This window comes from Pteropus medius, unplaced genomic scaffold, assembly GCF_902729225.1.
Source record: "Pteropus medius unplaced genomic scaffold, Ma_sr-lr_union100, whole genome shotgun sequence".
NCBI lineage: Eukaryota > Metazoa > Chordata > Mammalia > Chiroptera > Pteropodidae > Pteropus > Pteropus medius.
Genome location: NW_024349803.1, coordinates 7,367,766 through 7,389,042, shown reverse-complemented (window position 1 = coordinate 7,389,042; position 21,277 = coordinate 7,367,766). Strand labels below are relative to the sequence as shown.

General features: G+C 33.7%; 1 protein-coding gene across 2 annotated transcripts in view; it reads left to right on the top strand.

Moving 5' to 3' along the window:
- The window catches only part of RYK (receptor like tyrosine kinase), a 78,892-nt gene extending 57,869 nt beyond the window's left edge, over positions 1–21,023 (top strand). The window contains exons 11-15 of one of the 2 annotated variants that reach the window (XM_039837181.1): positions 1,317–1,449; positions 2,648–2,757; positions 2,910–3,069; positions 18,666–18,802; positions 19,729–21,023. In XM_039837181.1, the coding sequence (XP_039693115.1) occupies positions 1,317–1,449; positions 2,648–2,757; positions 2,910–3,069; positions 18,666–18,802; positions 19,729–19,840 (652 nt within the window). In that variant the 3' untranslated portion in view covers positions 19,841–21,023. The remainder of the gene's footprint in view (positions 1–1,316; positions 1,450–2,647; positions 2,758–2,909; positions 3,070–18,665; positions 18,803–19,728) is intronic. The other variant, XM_039837182.1, reaches the window with a different exon arrangement.
- Positions 21,024–21,277: the final 254 nt, after the last annotated feature.

The window sequence follows — 21,277 nt, the reverse complement described above, 5'->3', positions numbered from 1 at the left end:
GTTTCGTAACAGTAACAGATACACGTACAACTGAGACAGTTTAGGAAATACAGAAAAGCAAGGTGGACATGATCCAAACTCCCACAACTCAAAGACAACAAATCTTAAACTCTTGGCATATTTCCGTGCAGAATTTTTTCCCCTTCCATAATTGTAATCATCCTGCAAATGTGAATTTTGTGTCTTGCATTCCTATAAGATCAGCTTTTACTCATTTTCTCTTAACATCTCTTTGTTACCATTTAATTGATACTTTCTTATTTTTTAGGTGTCCTCTTTACTTCCTTTTGGATTTTAAGTTGTTTGCTATTAATATTGCATTAACTGTCCTTGTTCATGTCGTGCTTTTTTTTTCTTTATTAAACATTCTTAGAAGCAGAATATTCTGTTAAGGAATATAAATGTTTTTAAAGCTTTGTTACTTGTATGTTTATCACATATTTATTAAATGCTTGTTTTCTGTGGTACAGAATACAAGGCATTGGGTTTAAAAATATGAGTCTATATTTTTGCCTTCTAGGAATTTTTAGCTTAGTGAGGAAGATGAGGTAATTATGTAAAAAGTTGTATAACCTTGGGAAATATTAAGAGTTATTTCAAAATACCAATAGAAGGGGTGTCATTAGGCAATAGGATGAAATGTATGTATGTGTGCCATAGAAATTTTAAAAAGAACAAAGTTGTTTACCACATGCTTAGCTTTATTTGCACATCATAGCAACATTTTATGGTTGGTAGGATTTCCATGTTAGAGGTATGGAAACTAAGGCCAAGAGAGATGATCACACAGACAGTAAATGATAAATTTAGGATTTGGAAATTGTATTCTAAATCCCATTTGACCATATCAGGACTTCTTGGCTTTTGTGGCAAATCATTCTCTTAGAGGCCTTCTTGATTATCATATTCTTGTCCATAGTCTGCATTTTTTTTTTTTTTTTAAGTATGATGATGGACAAAGTGGGATATTATTATAACATGCTCATGGTCAAGTCATTGTTTAGATGTCTGTGATTATCCTTTACAGTACAGATTTAGTGTGACTAGAGTATGTCTTTAGGAGAATCCAGTCCATAGGATATAACTGAGTTTATAACTTTCCCCAATCAAGAAAGTACATATAGAAGAAACATTAAAGTTTAGTTTAAATGAACATTTATAATTCTACATTTTTAATGATAGTCATGTTTTTAAGTATGTTTGAGATTTTCTTGTTTTATTTTAGGTTATCTTTATCTTACTGTTTTTTATTAAAAATAAGCCCCTGAGGTTTTAGATTTCACTTGTCTTTCTCCTGATTTCCTATTATTTTATAGAAATCTTCTTCCTATTACCCATGTGTGTATAGAAGAAGGAGAAAAGCCCATGGTGATATTGCCTTACATGAATTGGGGGAATCTTAAATTGTTTTTACGGCAGTGCAAATTAGTGGAGGCCAATAATCCTCAGGTGAGAAAAATTTGCCCAAATACCAGTTGTTAGTTACCAGTAGCTTCTGATATTATCTTTGAAAGCAGATGTTAACATTCTTAAATATAAACTGTTTAAAGGCCTACAAAAAGAAACTTAAAGTGAACCAGAGGATATTTATAACCTGTTGGTTTAGAGGAAGATGGTTTATGATTCCTGTCTGAAGGCTTACTCTTTGCTGATGCTGAAAGATTTTCCTTGTGTATCCATTGTGTATTTACTGATTATCGCCTCAAACCCTCTGTAACACCATTTCAGTTTTTCTGAGAATTCTATGAAGGCATTTATACTAGATTTCCCTCCTAGGAGTGGAAATAGACCTATTTAGTCCATATTCAGAGCCATTTGGTCCATATTGTACTAAAAGCTGCTGATGACTGTAAGCTTGACTATAAGATGTCAGTTATCTAAGAGATTCTTTTCTTTCATTGCTTGTGCACATCGCTGTGAAGCATTTGGTCACATTCCAAACACATTTTGTTGGCAGTAGTGGTAAAGCCTAGTGGGTGTGTTGTTGCTGCTGTATCTTGTAGCCCCATTAGTTGGTTTTAGGATTTATAATAATGTACTTAACTACAGTTGCTACGAGAAAATATATTCAAAGGCCACATTAAATATTTGGCTTTATAAGTATGAGATGCGTAAATTGATAGGATTAAAGCTGGGATTCCTAAGAAGTGGTTTAAGGCTGCAGCCCACCAGCATCACCTGGGGAAGAATTTCATTCCTTGGTCCACAATACTGGCTCCAGAGGAACATATCAGTAGAAAGAACTATAAACTTGTATTAGTTTGAAAATGGTCCCCAGGGGATAATCTCCTAATAAAAACTATTTTAAAAGAAAAGAACCTAGTTATTGAGTAATAAACATTTGAAATATTACTTTGTGAATTCAGCATCGAACAAATATGTATGAGCAGCTATTATACATGCTGGGTGTTGGGGAGATATACCTAACATGAGAGGAGAAGTAAATGGTAAATTATAGAATGATAAGGACTATAGAAGATAGTACAGGGAGCTATGGGAACATATTGTTCAAAAGTAGCTTTTTAACACTCAATGTGTAGGTATAAAGAAGTATTTTGGGATGGAGTAGGCTTGTGGAATAAAATAAGTAGCTGCCATCATAATTTTTGTGCTAACTGCAAACATTGTCATTTTTCTGTTACCACAGGCAATTTCTCAACAAGACTTGGTGCACATGGCTATTCAGATTGCCTGTGGAATGAGCTATCTGGCCAGAAGGGAAGTCATTCACAAAGACTTGGCTGCTAGGAACTGTGTGTAGGTACCACGGGCTCATCACTGTCATTAGGGCTGCCTGGATTTGTGTTTTTTCCAGGAGTTACAGTGGGAATTGTGTTGTATTTAAGAGTAACCATGATCCATATTTTTAAATACTCTGATTGCATTTGATGTTTATGTTTACTTTTCAGCATCGATGATACACTTCAAGTTAAGATCACAGACAATGCCCTTTCCAGAGACTTGTTTCCCATGGACTATCACTGTCTGGGGGACAATGAAAACAGGCCAGTTCGATGGATGGCTCTGGAAAGTCTGGTTAATAATGAGTTCTCCAGCGCTAGTGATGTGGTAAGTGCTGGGACCCCTGGATTTCAAAAAAATGGAAATGAGGTTTTCTGTTTTAAAATGTTTTTCTATTTTATTTAAAATCTAGTAACTAGTCCCTACATTTTTTCATTGAGCAAGCAAGTGTAGTTAGCTCCCAGTCAGCCAGTTTAGCGTGAAGCTGTGATCCAAACTATGGCCCATTACTGTGTGTAATCTCATTCTCAACGTAACTCTGTGAGACGGGACACTATTAATACTATGAGCTGGCTAGACACTATCCCAGTTTTAAAGGTGGCAGTATTTAGGCTTCGAGGGAGTAGAATATTTTATTATTTTTCTTTTCTTATTTAAGTCTCAGAATGACCAGGTGGTTGCCAGATCATAAAAATTAATTTTCTTTTTTTAAAATGACCTCTTCTAAGTATTGTGGCCTGTGAAATTTATAACTCCCAGATGTCATGCTTCCTTCTTGTCAGTTTCTGGGTGGTTCCACCCACTTGAGCATATCACATAATGAAATCCTTTAAATGCAGTGATATATAGTTTCAGAAGTCTCATATACTTGTGGGTATTTTGCAGGCATTTTTAATTCTTTTTAATTTCTTTTGTCTTTTAGTCTGATCTTGCATGCTGCACTTTATTATTTTTGTAGCTGAATATTTAGAGATTTGGTAAAACATCTGCTGATAAGGCCCCCCTGTATAATCACTCAATGATATCTTTTTGTTACATGTAAAATCTTAATAATTTGCTTCAGAGTTACAACTGTAAAAATTGGGCTTACTGAATCATTGTATCTTGTGTCTTTATAATAGAGTTATCCTTTTTCTTCTAAGTTTTCTTCTAAGTTTGTATGTATGCTTTCAGAATTACTCTTTAATATACTCTTTCCCTCAGTGTATTAGTGTCCTGTGACAAATTACAAGCTTGGTGATTTAAAACAACAGAGATTGATTTTCTCACGTTTGAGTTCTAGAAGCCAAATGTTTGAAATCCAAGATATAGACAGGATTGTGCTTCCTCCAGAGGCTCTAAAAGGAAAACCTTCCTTGCCTCTTCCAGCTTCTGGTGACCGTTGGTATTTTTTGGCTTGTGGCTGCATCTCTCCCTGCTCCATATTCATGTTACCTTCTTGACACTGCGTGTGTTTGCCTCTCAAAACTCCCTCTCTTTAATGATACACATGATTGCATTTAGGAGCCACCTCCATAATCCAGGATAAGTGTCTGTTTTCAAGGTCCCTAACTTAATCACATCTTTTGTCATATAAAATAATATTTGCAAGTTTCTGGGATTTGGATGTGAGCATATCTTTGGGGCCTGCATTCAACTTACTACACTCAATAATAGAAATTAGTTAAGATTTCCGTGTTGAAAAACTGATTTTTTAAATATACAATCCTTGAAATAAGATTGATAATTTTGATAAGGGGAGAAATTCTCTCGTTAATTAAAATCTAATTACATTTATTTTTCTTTTTCATAAGCTAGGTTAGTTTTTTGATATATTGTGCCATTTTTACATACGAAGTGTCTTGATAAAATGTGTTCACTTGATATAGATGAACAGTTTACTTATATTGTTTTTTGATTTTTTCTATTAAAGTCTTTTATTGTGCATATCTTCAAAATACTTTGTTTTAAGTTAATTTAAAATCAACCACTATCTGAAAAAAGGAACTTATTTGACACTTGTAGATGGGCAGAGTAAATATGAGTGATGATGAGAAGGAACGCTTTGCTTCATGAACAGCTGCAGAGGTTAACGGTGGATGGAAACTTGCTTTATGTTGCCATAGCCTTTCCCAGCCAGAGATATGGGCTATGTTATAGCGTGATTGGAGAGTGGGGGAAATACATCCAGACTCTTAGATACTAAGCCTGTATAGAGGTAGGGAACTAGGCCTTGTCCGTTTTTTCAGAGCTTTGATAATAAAATAAAACTTCTCTAACATTAATGTCAGAAGTTAAAATTTCAGGTAAAACAGTACAAATACGCAAAGCAACTTACAGTTTTAATGGTTATCTTTAAAAAACTGAGATTTGGGCAGGGAGGGGTTGCTTTTTTGTCTTTGATTTTTCTCAAATAGTATAAAAAAGGAAAGCAGAGTTTGATTTTAGGCCAGCACACACAGACGCTGTATTGAATGATAGTAAAGACCAATCGTACTGTTTGATAAGATGATTGTTTTCAGATTGCTAAATCTTTATTCAGAAGTTCTGGATTGTAGCTGGAATTCTTTACCAGTTTCTATATTAAGCAAAGCTGTTTTCACGGGGAAAAAAATGGGTTTAACTTTGTTTTTAGAACATACTTTTGAAACACAGTTTCAACTGGATTAGAGGTGTATGGTTTTCAATCTATGCCTTTAGTAGAACATTTTTGTATGTAGAAAAGTAAGAGAAACTTTCCTTACTGTTTTCTTTGAAAATCTCATTTCAGAGTTAATCTAAAAGGTTAATTCTCTCATCTGTTTGGGATGTTAACATTTTTTCTAATGGTTGATTTAAAATATTTATGTTTTTATTATTCAATTACATGAATAGCATAGTTGCCTTTAGCAGAAATTAGGTTGCAGTTGTGGTGAACCCAAAACTAGTCAAATGGGCAGAAATTAGAAGATATTTCTTAAACGACAGTCTGCAAGTATGCCATGTAACTTCAAGAGATTAGGGATTGTTTGATTATTGTCTTACAAAAAGGAGTATTGCCAGCAAATATTTCAGAGGGATGTGCAGGATGGCCAGTAGTGCTGTTTGCTTGCATGATGGGAGCCCCCAAAATATACATTGCTTAATTTAATGTTTTTGTTTATTTTTATATAGTTATTCCACTGTATACTTAAGCACTAATCTAATATGAATTATTTTTATAACATTTATGATCTAATATTTCAGAGGAACTCCAGAGTAAAAATTAAATTCAATAATACACTTTCAACCAATGAGACTATAGTTCATAAAACATCTTTGTGCATTGTTATTTACATTTCTTCAGCTGGGTATACTGCTCTGTATTAGCTGGTAAAGTCTGTGTTGAGGATACATGTTTCAGTTAAGCAGATATTTCAAAATCACACTTAAAATTAGTTATTTTTATGGTTATGATATTTTATAAATTTTTCAAGAGTTCGCATATTTTATATCGAAATACAACCGTGCCAAATACCTTATTACTGCTTGGTAATTTGACAGCTTTATTTAAAAGAAAATCACCATGAACTTAATGGTGAGAAACTTAACAGGAAAATTACTTTAAAATCATAATTACTTTTTGTATGTTTTGGCACACACTTACTTGAATGTTTGTGTGACCCAAATTCTTCTGAGCTGTACTTAGGATGTGATGGTTAGAATACTCATTGATCCACATTTATTATGGTTAACTTTTAAAATGTTCAGATTTTTCTTCTTTAGATTCTTATAAATTCATTTACTTAAAAATTCTTTCTATCTGTCTATCCATCCATCCATCCAACCATCTATCAGTCATCATCTCCCCCTCTAAATATCTTTGCCTTGGATAATTGAGATTGAAAGGAATAGGAGCACCCTTCTGTTTCCTATGACTATGGCGTGGCTATTAGTGTAAAAATCCTGCCTTTCAGTTTTGTGGGGCTGAATATTTTTTGAATTCTAGCATTAAAGCACAAACAGTAGAAATTGCTTTTTAACATTTGAATTGAAAATGTGAAACAGATGAACAAATGAACAAAACAGAAATAAACTCATAGATATAGAGAGCAAACTGGTAGTTGCCAGAGGGGAGAGGTGGGAGGATGAGTGGAAAAAGGATAGGGGATTAAGAAGTACAAACTTCCAATTATCAAGTAAGTCACAGGGACGTAAAGTACAGCATAGAATAGAGTCAGTAATGTAATAACTACGTGCAATGACAGATGGTTACTAGACTTATTGCGGTGATCACTTTGTAAAGTATATAAATGTTGAATCACTGTGTCATACACCTTGAATTAACATAATATCGTATGTCAACTATAGTTAAAAATAAATTTAAAAAATAATTCAAAAGGAAAAATATATGGATAATCATTATTCTCTGTTCTCACTTTTTCTTAATGAATGGAGTTGAGAGTTTAAAAGCTGTACTTAATATTCTATTTTTGGGCTGAAAAACTTCATGCAGAGTCATATGCAAAACAAGTAATATAACCTGACTCCCACCAGAGTCTCTACACATATAAAATGTTTTTTAGGTATAAATGTAACTTATACCTAACAAATTGTATTACCGCCTTGGGTGCCTTAGTGGGGACATTTTCTTTGTTCTTTAAAAGACCTTTAACGTTTTTGCAATTTTTTATAGTTAAAAATACATGATTTGTTTGGAAATACATTAGTATTTTCCATCTTATAAATAATACATTGTATTTCTGGGTTGTGTTTTTCACAATTTTTGATGGAAAGAGTCAGTATTTCAGTATGTCAAGATTCTTATAATGTTAATATCAGCTTTTAACTGTTGAACTTAGGAAATACGCACAACTAGATTTGACTAGTTATAAATCTTTAATATTATTTTAAGAAATGACGTCATCATGGGAATTCTTAAGAATTTCTGGATATTGTTTTTATTCTGTTTTCATCGAATGTGAATACCACCATAGGTTTTTTTGGTGACTTTTCCTTTATTTGAAAATAATTTTTTGATTTATATCTTATTTGAATTATTTAGCTAATTATAGTAGCTAACATAATTCTGTTAAGAGACTACCTTGTATTAAGAGACTAAATGCAATTAAGAATTTCTTGGTGGTTTTCTTGTCTTTATGGTATTACATTGTTTTTAAAAAGCATTTTCTTGGGAAAAACAAGTCAAGGAAATGATTTTCATGCTAATCTTATCAGTGTGCTTTATGACCATGAGGAGATCCTTGAAAGTATTTGAACAGTTTTTAGAGTGAAGGACAAATTAAAATGTGTTCCTTGTGCCTTTACATTACTCGTTTTGTGAATATTAAATATTACCTAGAAGGAGGGAAATCTGTAAAGTTTTCTAGATACTATATCTATAGCAGAGTACTTCTTATTACTCCTGTTTGCCCAGTGCCATGGAAAGTTATTGCCACATCCTGAGCAGACTTGAGCAGGAGAAGCTTAGATTTATAACATACCCATAAAGAATGATCTTCTGAACTACCGTAGTATCAAAGAGAAAGCTGTCATTTTCAGAGAATGCTTATTATTTTTAAAATTACAGAAAACTTTATATTCTCTTCATTATTAATTTTAGAATAATACTTAGATTCCCAATATTTTTTCCCAGTATGGTTGCAGATTTTACATATCAACAATCTTAGACTTATTATTTAAATGTTTAATTTGCATTAAGAGAAATTAATATTAAGACATTAAGAAAAAAGCTGGAGAGGTGACTATCATTCAGATATTAGGAAATAAAGATTTAAAGTTTAATAAGATGTTTAGTTTTATTTAATAATATTTTTAATCTTAATATTTCCTGGAAATGAGGAATAAATGAATTTACTTCAGGAGCAGTTAACATATTTTCAGAAGTGACCATTTGGCTGTCTTGATCTACTCGAGAGTAGTTGTCCTCGATGTATTTTCTGTATTTGGCTCTCCCTAAGAATAAATATTTTTCTTAAGTGATTTTGTAAACTGTCCTGCCCTTCCTTTCTATTTAACATTCCCTTCAAATAGACCCAGTGTTCTGGTGGAGCAGTGTCTTAGCATCTGGTACAGTGGAGGAAAATGCCGTAAATAGCATATGTGTAATGGCCTGGTAGACATTCAATATTAGCTCTTCTGTCTTTTATACTCACAGATTCTAGGATAGAGTCATAGCAGAAGTGGTCTCTTTTCAGTCATGTATGATATTCAGCGCCTAAATTAGATGATTTTTTGAAATTGAGTTATTTTTTAAATTGAAATTTGTTACCTGCATTTTATATGAAGTCATCTGGATATATTTTTTTGGTTGGAATAAAAAGTATATTTGTCACAGTAATAAATCTAGAGGAGTATTAAGATCTTTAAGTAACAGTTAACATTGAAGAATTGTTAAAAGGACCCCTTTAATAATAAATTTATTAATTGGATCTTAAAATTTAAATAGTAAAACTTTAAAAAATCCTATCATTATGAATAATTATAGAAATAATTATATAAATAATCTTATATATGTATATTTCAGTTATGGTTATTGAAAAGGCCTCGAAAATATGTGTCTGAAAAATTAAAATGTATAGAATAATAAAATCTTTTAAACTGGCTTTTTAGGAAGGAATTTGTACTAATAGAGCCTATACCTTGTGGATAGTGGAATGTCAGTTTTGAAAACTTGTGAAAATTGATTAGTTAGTAAGTTGAGTGAACTCAGGCTTCTGTTGCTAAGACTACCTCTGCATGATAGTTTGATCTTCAAAGTGAAGTCTTAATTAAAAGGAGTTGGTGAAGAAAGATCCTGTTTTTCAGAACCTTTTGTTCCTTGCTTTATCCTTCCTTTTTAGCTTCATATCTTCGACTGTATATTTCTTTATATTCTGCATTTCAGTCAATCTGTAATTCCTGCTGGGTCCAAACACACCAGGTACTTTTATGACCTTTGGTTTATGTATTCTTTGGCTCCCCAGAGAATTTTGTACCTATCTAATAGCACCTATCATACATTGCCTTACGTATTTATGGACAAGTCCTTCTTCTCAGAATGGGCAATGAGAAGTCTACCTTATTTGTTTTTCTTTAGCAGATGTTCCATAGTTACAAAATAGAAGTCGATGTACATATCTATACCTTTTTGGTCATTTATTTTAGGAACATTTGCAGCCAGCAGTGCTAATCTTATCCTTGGAGAGCTGTATTCTTGCCTATGTAAAAGAATGTTGAATGGCTTCATACTGTCCTCTTCTCCTTTCTGTTTCCATGCTGAATCTTCACATTTCTCCTTGTCTCACTCCCACAGACTTCACATCAGAGATCCCATGTGTTCTCTTGACCATGGTTGTTATTTGGGTAAATGATTTATTAATTCACCTTCGTGACCTGAGGACCCCCTGCCCCCTTAACTATTACACATATTGCATAGATATCTTTCTCTGCCTTTTTACCCAGGGCCCATGTTTGAAAACTTCAGTGCAGTCTTTGATTTGTACTTTTATTTTCTACTTTTGCAATAAACCCTAAGTCACTGTGAAGATGCAGCATGATTGAGGATAGTAGGTAGAATATCTGGTTTGGGGAAAACATGATTAATTTGATGTGGGGCATGTTAAGTTCAAGAGACTGATGGGTGAAATGTAGGTCTGGAATTCTGAAAAAGCATAGAAGCAGAATATTAGGAATTAGACATCAACTTCCTAAAAGTGGTGATTGAATGAGCTCAAGAGCATTTGATCCCAGAGGTAGTGAATATAGAGAGTAGGGAGTAGGGAATGTTTATTTTCAGCGAGAAAAGAAAGAAAACAGAAAGATGGGAAGAGAATCCAGAGAATGCTGTGTCATAGAAGCAAAGGAAGGAAATCATTTCAAAGATATTCTAGTCTGTGAATGTATCTTCAGTGGTCAGAAAGAATGAAGAAATCTTTGGGGGCTTTTGAACAAGCAGGTTTTGTAAAATCATTAAAGATAGATATTGTCAAGTGCTATGTGGGAGGTGAGAAAGTGGTGGCAATAAGTAGATTATACTTTGAAGTTCAGCTATGAAGAGAAGTGCAAGGATCATAGCTTGATGAGATGGCAGGATCAAGGGAGGCTCTATTTTTCATTTTTGTGTTTTATTTTATTATATTGGATTGTTTGGTTAGTTTTTAGGCCAGGGAAACAATGGAGAGAAAGAGATTGGATGTGTGGTAATTGGAGGGGAGGTCCAAGAGATGATGGGTGAATAGGCTCAGGCAAAAGTATAATTTTGGCACAGAGGAAGTATACCTCTCTCCTGAGATGGGAATAAAGCAAGAGATAGAGAAGATACAGAAAATGCTTGAAGAAGGATCTCTCATTGCTCTGTTGGACAGCTTCAGTTTGCTGAGTATATGTGTAATTTGGGTCCCCAAAGATATAAGTAGGGGCGGGAGTTGACAGAAAGAATGATGAAGAAATAATGACTGAAACGTTTTCATATTGGGCGAAAACTAAAAATCTACACATTTAAGAACTCAACAAAGCCCAAACACAGGAAGCCTGAAGAAACTAAACCACAGCGCATTATAATAAAATTGCTCAAAACTAGAGTTAAAGAGACAATCTTAAAAGCAGCCAGGAAAAAAAAAAAAAAAAAAAGGCAAGGGAGAAGACAGTGAAGCAATATCTTTAAAGTACTGTAAGAAAAAATCTGTGAACATAGAATTCTGTATCCAGCAAAAATGTCTTTTCAAAATGAAGGAGAAATAGACTTTTTCAAAAATATGGAAGCTGAAAGAATTCATAACCAGCAGATACACATGACAAGAAATGTTAAAAGGAAATTCTTTTGATACCAGATGGAAATATGGATCTATACAAAGAGACAGAAAGCACTAGAAATTGTAACTATATGAGTAAATATGTAAGATTTTTTCTTATTATTTAAATCTCTTTAAAAAATAATCGAACACATTTCAGTGCCCTTCTTTCCATACTTGATCAAATAGACAGAAAATCAGTAAGTCGAATGACAGTATCAAACAACTTGATATGATTAATAGTTACAGAACACTCCAACAACAGTAGAATGCATATTTTTTTCAAGTGCACATAGAATATGCACTAAGAAGGGTTTCGTGAACACAGTGTAATTAATTTGGAAATCATAAATAGGAATCTATAAAATCCTCAAACATTTAGAAATCAAAAGGGAAATTATAAAGTATTTAGATTTGAATGAAAATAAAAAAACTTCAAAAGTTTTGAGGTGCAGTGCAAGGGGGACATGTATACTATTAAACATCAATATTAGAAAAGAAAATTCTTAAATTAGTGACCTTAATTTTTACCTTAAGAAACTAGAAAAGGAACAAATTAAACTCCAAGAAAGTAGATGAAAGGAAATAAAGATTGGATAGAAATCAGTGAAACATGAAAGAGAAAAACGAGAGAAAATCAGTAAAACCAATGCTTAATTCTTCAAGAATATCATTTATGATAAATATCTCGCTAGACTAATCAGGAAAAAAAAGTTTCAAATAATATAATTAATGAGAGGTGATATTACAGATTCTCATGGATATTAAGTAATAAAATATGAACAACTATTTCCTAATAAATTCAGACACTTAGGTGAAATGGACAAATTCTTTAGAAGATAAGACCTTTCAAAGCTCGCTCGAGGATAATCAGAATAGCCTTATATCTTTCAAAGAAACTGAATTTTTAGTTAAAAACCTGCCCCAAAAGAAAACTCTAGGTACACAGTGAATTCTAGGGCAACTGGTGAATACCTCCAAACATTTCAGGACGAAATAATGCAAACTCTACACAATCTCTATTAGAAAATTGAGAAAGAATACTTTCTAATTCTATTAAGATCAGCATTACCTGAAACAATACCAGAGATCAATTAATTATCCCTCATGATCATAGATGCAAAAATTTTAACCAAAACTTTAGCAAAAGAATCCAAAAATAATAATTGCAAAAATTTTAACCAAAACTTTAGCAAAAGAATCCAAAAATAATTATTTTAAAAATAATATGACCACATAGGCTTTATCCCAAGAATACAAGTTTTACCACTTGAAAATCTAACAGAGCAATGAATGTACTGTATTAACATACTGAACATGAAAAGCCACATGATCATCTTAATAGATGCAGAAAAAATATTAGAAGAAAATTCAAAATTCATTCATAATAAAAATTTGCAGCAATCTAGGAATAGAAGAGAACTTCGTCATACAAAGGGAAGCTACAAAAAACAAAACTTATAGCTAAAATCATACTTAATGCTGAAAGACTGAATTCTTTTTACCTAGTAACAGAAACAAGGGTGTCCACTTTTATCACTTCTCATCAGTATTGTACTCAAGGTTCTAACCGGTGCCCTAATTAGGGCAAGAAAAGAAGATAAATAGCAAGAAAAGATTGGATAGAAAAAAGTAACTTCATAGATGACGTACTCATTTATGAAGAAAAGCCAATGTGATGTACAAAATAGCTACTAGAACTAACACATGAATTTAGAAAGATTACAGAATACAAGATCAGTGTACAACAATCAGTTGTATTTCTGTATACTAATAATGAAAAATAGAAATCAAAGTTTCATAAAAGCATAAAAGCATCAAAAAAATGAAATTCTTAGAAATATATCTGACAAAAAATGTGAAGACCTAAACAATGAAAGCTATAAAACACTGTTGAGAGAAATTCAAGACCTATATAGACGAAGAGTTTACTTTGTTCACTGGTCAGAAAACTCAACATTAAGATGTTCTCTTCAAGTTGATCTGTAGATTCAACACAGTCCCAAAGAAAATCTTTGCAGGCTTTTAATTTTTTTTGGTAGAAATTTACAGACTGATTGTAAAATTTATATGAAAATGCTGAGGACCTGGAATAGCCAAAACAGCTTTGAAAAAAGAACAAAGTTGGAGGCCTGATTTCAAATTACAGTAATCAAGACTGTGGTGTTGGCATTAAGATAGATGAGTGGAACAGAATAATAGTATCTAAAAATTGACCCACATAGGTATGAATAACTAACTTGCAACAAAATGCAAAGGATTATCTTTTAAATACCCAGTCCTAGAGCAATTGGATTTCTGGCTACAGAAAATGAACTTAGATTTATCCCTTGCTCCATATACAAAAGTTAAATAGACTTAAATGTAAAATCTAAAACTATAAAACTTCTGTAAGAGACCATAGAAGAAAATCTTAGGACTTTGCATTAAACAAAGATTTCTTAGATAAGACACCAAATCAAGATCTATTTGAAATACAGTTTTAAGAGAATGAAAAGACAAGTCACAGTTGAAGGTAAAATGTGCAAAGCATATATCTGATAAGGGTGACATATGCAGAATATATAAAGAACTCTCAAAACTCAGTAAAAAAGCAACTCAGTATAAAAATGGGTAAAATATTTGAACAGACACTTCACTAGTGAAGATGTATGAATGGCAAATAAGCACATGAAAGTATGATAAATATCTTTAATCATTAGGAAAACGCAAACCAAAACCATAATAAAATACCATCACACACCCATTAATATGACTAAATTGAAAAGATTGCAAGGATATGGAGGAGCCATAGCTCTCTTACACTGCTAGTGGAAATCTAACATGGTATATTCACTTTGGAAACAGCTTGGCAGTACTTAAAAAGTTAAATATATGTGCGATATCCAGTCATTTTGCTCCTAGATAAATGAAAGCATGTGCTCTTACCAATATGCGTACACATATGTTCACAGCAGCTTTATTTTTAGTAGCCGAACCTGGAAATAAATGTCCATCAACAGGTAAATGGATAAACAAATGACTATATTCATGCAATAGACTACTATTCAGCAGTGAAAAGAGGTGAACTGCCCATATATGCTGCGTCACGGATGAATCTCAGAATAATTATTCTGAATCAAAGAAGCTAGGTTAAAAAAAAAGTGTACAATTTGATTTCATTTATGTAAAATTATAGAAAATGTAAACTTCATCTATGGTGATATAAAGATTAATGGATACTTGGAGATGGTAGGAGTAGAAGGAAAGGATTAGAGTAGGGAGAATCTTTCAGAAATGATGAATGTGTTTATTACTTTGATTGTGACAGTGGTTTCAGGTGTGTATACACATGTCAGAACTTATCAAATTGAACATTTTATGTGCTGTTTATTGCACATTAGCCGTACTACAATAAAAATAAAAACTGCCCTTGCTATCTCACCACCACTGCTAACATATCTAAGACTAGTTCCTAAATTTGCTAGATTTTAAGATCTAGGACTCTTGTTAAAAATATTGTGTTCTAGGCTTCAGATCTTTCAGGATAGGACTGGGAAATGTGTACTTTTAACAAACACTGTATGTGATTGTTCTCATTAGTTAAGCTTGGAAAGCACTTGCCCAGGTTAAATTAATTGCACTTTGTTCATCTGAACCCATTTCCATGTGAGAAAGGGCTGTTAGGTTTCTAGTACACTTTTCTAGTACATAGGGCACTTGATTATGCTTTTACTGTGTTCAAATGAGATCATTTAGAATTGGACAAAAAATTTTTTCTCAGCATTTATAGTATACTGAGGTCAGCCTTGCTTTCTGATTTCCTGAAGTAACAGAATGGAAATATTTTAATAGACCCAACATTAGTTAACATTGCATAAAAGGTTTTAAAAGAATTTTATTTATATAGTTTTTGACAAGTCACATCAGTATATGTTGTTAGTGAAAAAATGTTTTATATCCTATATTTCAAGAAGGTGGGGAAAAAAGGAATAAGATGAATAGAAGAACATTGTTATTCTCTAAATGTTCTTGAAATGGACATAGCAGCAGCCTTTTATAAAACTCTGGAAAAAACAGCTTGACCTTCTTATTGCCCCCTTTCCAACAGTGTCAAACAAAAGAAAATTATAAAATAAGTCTGTCTAAATTTTAAATGGTTCAGTTATCAGAAGACTAATTTAGAGAGCAAGTTTGCCACAAATCATCTGTGTGCTATTGGTCTTGATTTTTTTTTTTTTTTAAAGAGTTGGTGAGCCAACATGTAATTAATCACTTTTGCTGGCTTATTTAAGGAAATGAAACTGCAGTGTACCCTTTGGTTTTATTGTTCTATTTTGGTGTTTTATTAGCATTTGCAATTTTTAATATGAGAACCTTAGGTGAATGTTCAGTGATGATAATGTGGACGAAACAATGTGAATGAAGTAATTTTAGTTAGCTTATACTTGTACTGTTATAGTACCTGTGTACGCACCAGAGCTCGGATACCACCAGCATTACTGTGAAAGTCCCTAACAGTCTGAAGTTGTTAGAATGTTCCTTCTTTGTCATTGGATGGAGTTACCCCGTGTACAAAGTGGTAGTGTCAACTTGTTCCCAGTTTCTGTTGTTCCTTCCTCCAGAATCTGGTTTAGGTTGATTATCCCTTCTCCACAGCTGCTGCCACAGTCAGTGAATAAGAACAGACACATCTCATCTCATGAAGAAGAGGTGGGAACACCTTTCTAGCCAGTTTCACTTCTTTGGGCTCTGTTCTGTGTAGTGAACTTACTTCCCTGTGGAAATCTTAAAAATTAAGCATTATGTTTATTTTACTAATCACTGTCAGTATTAAAAGTTCATAGAGAGTAAGGCTTTATGATAGACAAATACCCGTATGTAAGAAAGCAGCTTCCTTTAACTCATTAATTTGACATCATTTTTCCATTTTTAAGTGGAATAGGATGTTCCCCTTAAACCAAGAGGTTTGAGGGAAATTCCAGTAGGCTCTGTCTCTGTGGAGATTTAAAAACTATACATCCATCTCCATCTGTTCCCTGTACCCCTTCCCTCCACTCCAAAAAAAAAAAAAAAAAAAGACACAGGCCGCAAAAGGGTGGTCACTGTTAACGAAAAGGACAGTAAGTTCCCAAAGGCTGAACTCTGGTTTTCATATTTAAGGGAATGCCTTAAAATAAATTGAGAAGTGTTCCCTTCTCCCCTATTTTCTGAAAGAGTGTGTGTAGGATTGTGTTGTGGACTGAATTGTGGTTGCCCCCCACCCCAGTAGGTTGAAATCCTAACCCCAGCACCTCAGAATGTGACCTTATTTGGAAATAGGGTCATTGCGGATGTAATGTTAAGGTGCGGTCACACTCATTTAGGGTGGACTTTAATTCAATATGACTAGTATCCCTGTAAGAAGAGACACAGACATTCAAGGGGAGAACATCATGTGAAAACAGGCAGAGATTGAAATGTTGCAGCTGCAAAAAAAGGAGCACCAAGGATCGCTAGCAAACCACCAGAAGCTGGGAGTACGCAAAGAAGGACGCTCCCTCGAAGGCTTCAGAGGGGCCACAGCCCTGCTGACACCTTGATTTTGAGCTTCTAATCTGCAGAACTATGAAAAAGTAAATTCTGTTGTTTAAGTCACCCAGTTTGTGGTACTTTGTTATGGCAGTCCTAGGAAACTAGTACAGATTTGTATTATTTTTTTCAAATTTGATAGAATCCATCTGGTGAAACTGGATATAGAGTTCTTTTTGTGGAAAAATTTTTAATTTTGAACATTTCTTTAATAGATATAGGACTGTAAAGAGTTTCTGTTCTTGTGTCTGCTTTGGTAATTTGTGTATTTCAAGGAATTTGTTCATTTCATCTAAGTTATTAAATTTATGGGCATAAAGTTGTTTGTAATATGTTTTGATGTCTATAGGATCTGTAGTGATGTTCCCTCTTTCATTCCTAATATTGGTAATTTGCATCTTTCTATTTTCTTTGATCCTTCTAGCTTACTGGTTCTCAACTGGGAACAATTTATCTGCCTCTTGTCCCCCACCCCTCCATCTTCCAGGGACATTCAGCAATATCTGGAGTCCTTTCCACTTATGATAATGATAATGTACACCTGAAAATTATATGATTGTATTAACCAATGTTATCCCAATAAACTTAATTTAAAAAAGAAAAGAAAAATAGTAACTTAAAATTTAATGCATTATGCTTAGGTTTTGTAAACACGTGTTTTTGGCTTGTGTTTTTTTTCCTTTTTCTTTTTTTTTCCATTTTTTCCTTCTTTACTCCAAAAATGTTTTTTGGAGGCAAGTTACTTCTCTGAGCCTCAGTTTCCTCGCCTGTAAAACCATGCTGCCAATGATTCTCACAGGTTTGTTGTGAAAGTTAAATGAAATAAAGGATGCAAAATGTCTAGATCTTGAAAGGACTCATAGACACAATGCCATGATACACACGTATCCTCCTGTGAGCCTCCTTTCCAACCTCAGGATTTACAAGTGGCAGCAGATCACTTGGATTCCCCACTCTGTCTGAGTCCTTCCTGGCCACATGGCAGCAACTCTGCAGACATATCACCTGCCCTCCACACACTCCCCAGGAGTCCCGGTGTAGCATGATTGAGCCATGAGCACTGTTGCCACTGCTTGTGATTTCTACTCCTACCAGTAGTTCACATATTCATTTTAAATAAATCTGATGTTTTACTCAAGCAAGGTTGGAAGATTTATTTTTCAGGAGACTTTCACTTAAATTATTTGAATATCGTAAAAATCTATGTCATCTTTTATATAATTTGCGTATTTCACTTGTTTAGGATGCTCTTCCCTCCAATTAAGCTAAAGTTATATTCATTTCTACTTCTCAATTCATATGAGCTACAGCATTTAAAATAACAAACGTTTATATTAGGAAAATCTATAATCGACAGTTTGCGGTGGTGGGGCTTGTAATCAACAGTAAAAACAATTCAGTGGATCTAATTACCTTAGAATATACAGTAATGATATTCACATTAAAAGGATACATTCATTAGAATCCTTTTTTTCTGTTCTAGCAAGATAAACTGGATATGATTGACTTCTTTTTGTAGATAATATTTTGCCTTACTTAAGAGTTGGTTGATATGCTATTTTTGGTCCATACCTGGCCACAGGCATCAGCACTCTGACAACTGTTTTAAATATCTCCTCTTTATGTTACTGCTTTTCTTCTCAGTGGGCCTTCGGAGTGACACTGTGGGAGCTCATGACTCTGGGCCAAACGCCCTATGTGGACATCGACCCCTTTGAGATGGCTGCATACCTGAAAGATGGTTACCGAATAGCCCAGCCAATCAACTGTCCTGATGAACTGTAAGTTTTCTGAGCTTAAAGACATGAGTTTCATTCCTTTTACAATGTTGGGATAAAAGAAAAAGAAGAGGCATCCATATTCATCCAGAGACTTCCATTTTGAGAATAATGACTCTTTGGACTTGAATTAGACTCTTGTAGAGAACCACAAAGTCAGCCAGACTCATTTACTCTTTAATGCATTTGACATTAGGACTTTTGTAATGTTTAATCCAAGAGACTAATGTACATAGTGAGAAAACACTGAATGTTATGTGGGTTATTCTGTATAGAATGAGGACCTGATTTTTTACTTAAAGAGCCTTACGGACATACTTAGTTATAAAAAGCCTTTCCTATTGTCACTTGCCTTGCCAGTTGGTGTCAGTTGATACATAAGGAAGATGTTCTAGGCTAGCAAATGAAATAGTTCTGTTTTCTGCTTTCATCATGTAGCTAATCTTCCCATATAATAGAGTTGGGGTGGGCAGGAGACTAGTCAGGGGTGATGGAGTACACAGGTGAGTATGGTTTCAGTTCCAGAATCCCTTGAAGGTTTCTACATTGCGGCAAGGTGGCCACTTTCACACTGATTTTACAGTACATCCAGCGTTCTTGAGCTGAGATAAAGCTTCCTCTTCCTCTAAGTTCTTTCTGTCAGAATTTAAATACAGGAAAACACAGGTATTTACATGAAATCTCTGTATTTGCTGATATATTTTCATATGCTCTCGCAAATAATTGAAATCCATATGTAAAATCCAGGTAACTTGTTTTAGCTTCTTTTCATTTTAGAATTTCCAACAGATAGTAATATTGATTGATTTTTAATATGTCATCCTCTGTATGCCCACATTTAGACAGAAAACATAACTGGCATCAAATTGACCAAAAGATTAGAAGCACTATATCGTCACTAGCCAAATTTTCCATTTTTGTCACTGCAGATTTGCTGTGATGGCTTGTTGCTGGGCCTTAGATCCGGAGGAGAGGCCCAAGTTTCAGCAGCTGGTACAGTGTCTCACAGAGTTTCATGCAGCCCTGGGAGCCTATGTTTGACTCTCCTCTCACAGTCCCACAGCATCCAGGGAAGGTGCCTGTCAGGGCTCTCTTGGAGCCAGTCACGGACGCTTCATTCTTCACGCAACGCCTGCAGAAGCACATTTGTCTTCCAGAACACCGTGCCTTAGGAATGCTTTAGAATCTGAACTTTTTAAGACAGACTTAATAATGTGGAATATTTTTTAGATGTCAGTTTTATTAGGTTGAACTGAAAGGTTTTTGTAAATTTTTTGGCCAAAAATTTTTAAAAACATAGTTACTTTGGACTTGGGATACATTCTTACAAAATAAATAAACAGTTTTTAAAATTGTTTAAACACAGATGTTCGGAATAGCTATCTGCTTTTTATTTTTTGACTTCATCAAGGTAATGTAGGTGATTCACCTTTAAAGTTTCAGAAATATTTATCACTAGTCTTGGGAATGGTTTGTCTTCAAGATGCATTACTTTTTCTTAGGAAAAGAAAAACAACATAAAAAGACATCTGGTTTGCCTGAGAGGAAAAGGCAATATTGGAGGAAGAAAAGGTAGATTAAAAAAAGAAATTAAAAAAAATACTTATTAGAAATAGAAACTGCCCTTTTGTGAAAAATCGTTTCTTTCTTTATTTTTATTTTTTAATGAAAAGGAGTTCTGCTTTTTTTATTTGGGGGGAAGTAGGAGCTGAGTTTATTGAAACATCTTAAATTTGGCAGAAATTAACTTTTCCATGAGCCAGAAATGGATTTGGGGCAGGTGAATAGTAAACAATAATAATTTTATTTATTTTTACTCTCTGGAAAAGATGATAATACAATTTCAAAAAGTAAAATCATGTTTCTAAGGTTAAGAATCCCTTTTATTGCACCTAGAATAGTGCTATGCACAGAGTAGGTGCTTGAGTTATTGTGGGTTAAAAAATGTAAACTGGTAAACTTTGTGCTTATCTTCAAGGCTTGCTTAAGTATAAAATTGTTTTTTTGAAACACTTGAAAAATTAAAGGATTTGTTTTACATTATAACTATTGAAAATATTGTTCATAATGAATGATTGTGTCTGGTAAGTCTTTGAATATGCAACAGCTACATACTATGTTTTATTTCAAGAGCGTTTTGCTCAGGCTTCCAGCCCCTAACACAATTACAGCTAACTCTGCTCAGCCTCCAGGTTCTAATAAAAAGTTGGAATTATTATTACAAGGAAGTAATAAACCCCTGAAATTTTTCTCCAAAGCCATTAAATTAGGGAATGTATGTATTTATGCTTGGTTATAGTTGGTCTGAGGCATAGTTGAATGGGCCTCCTAAATAGCTAGGTCTGAAGGTGCTGGCCTCTACTCCTGTCCTCACAGGTGTACAAGGGAGGATGTGTAGCAGTTGGAGACTTTTCACTGTTATTAAAGAAGCTTTATAAATCCTGGGAAAATAGCTCACACAGTACATGTTCTGCCACA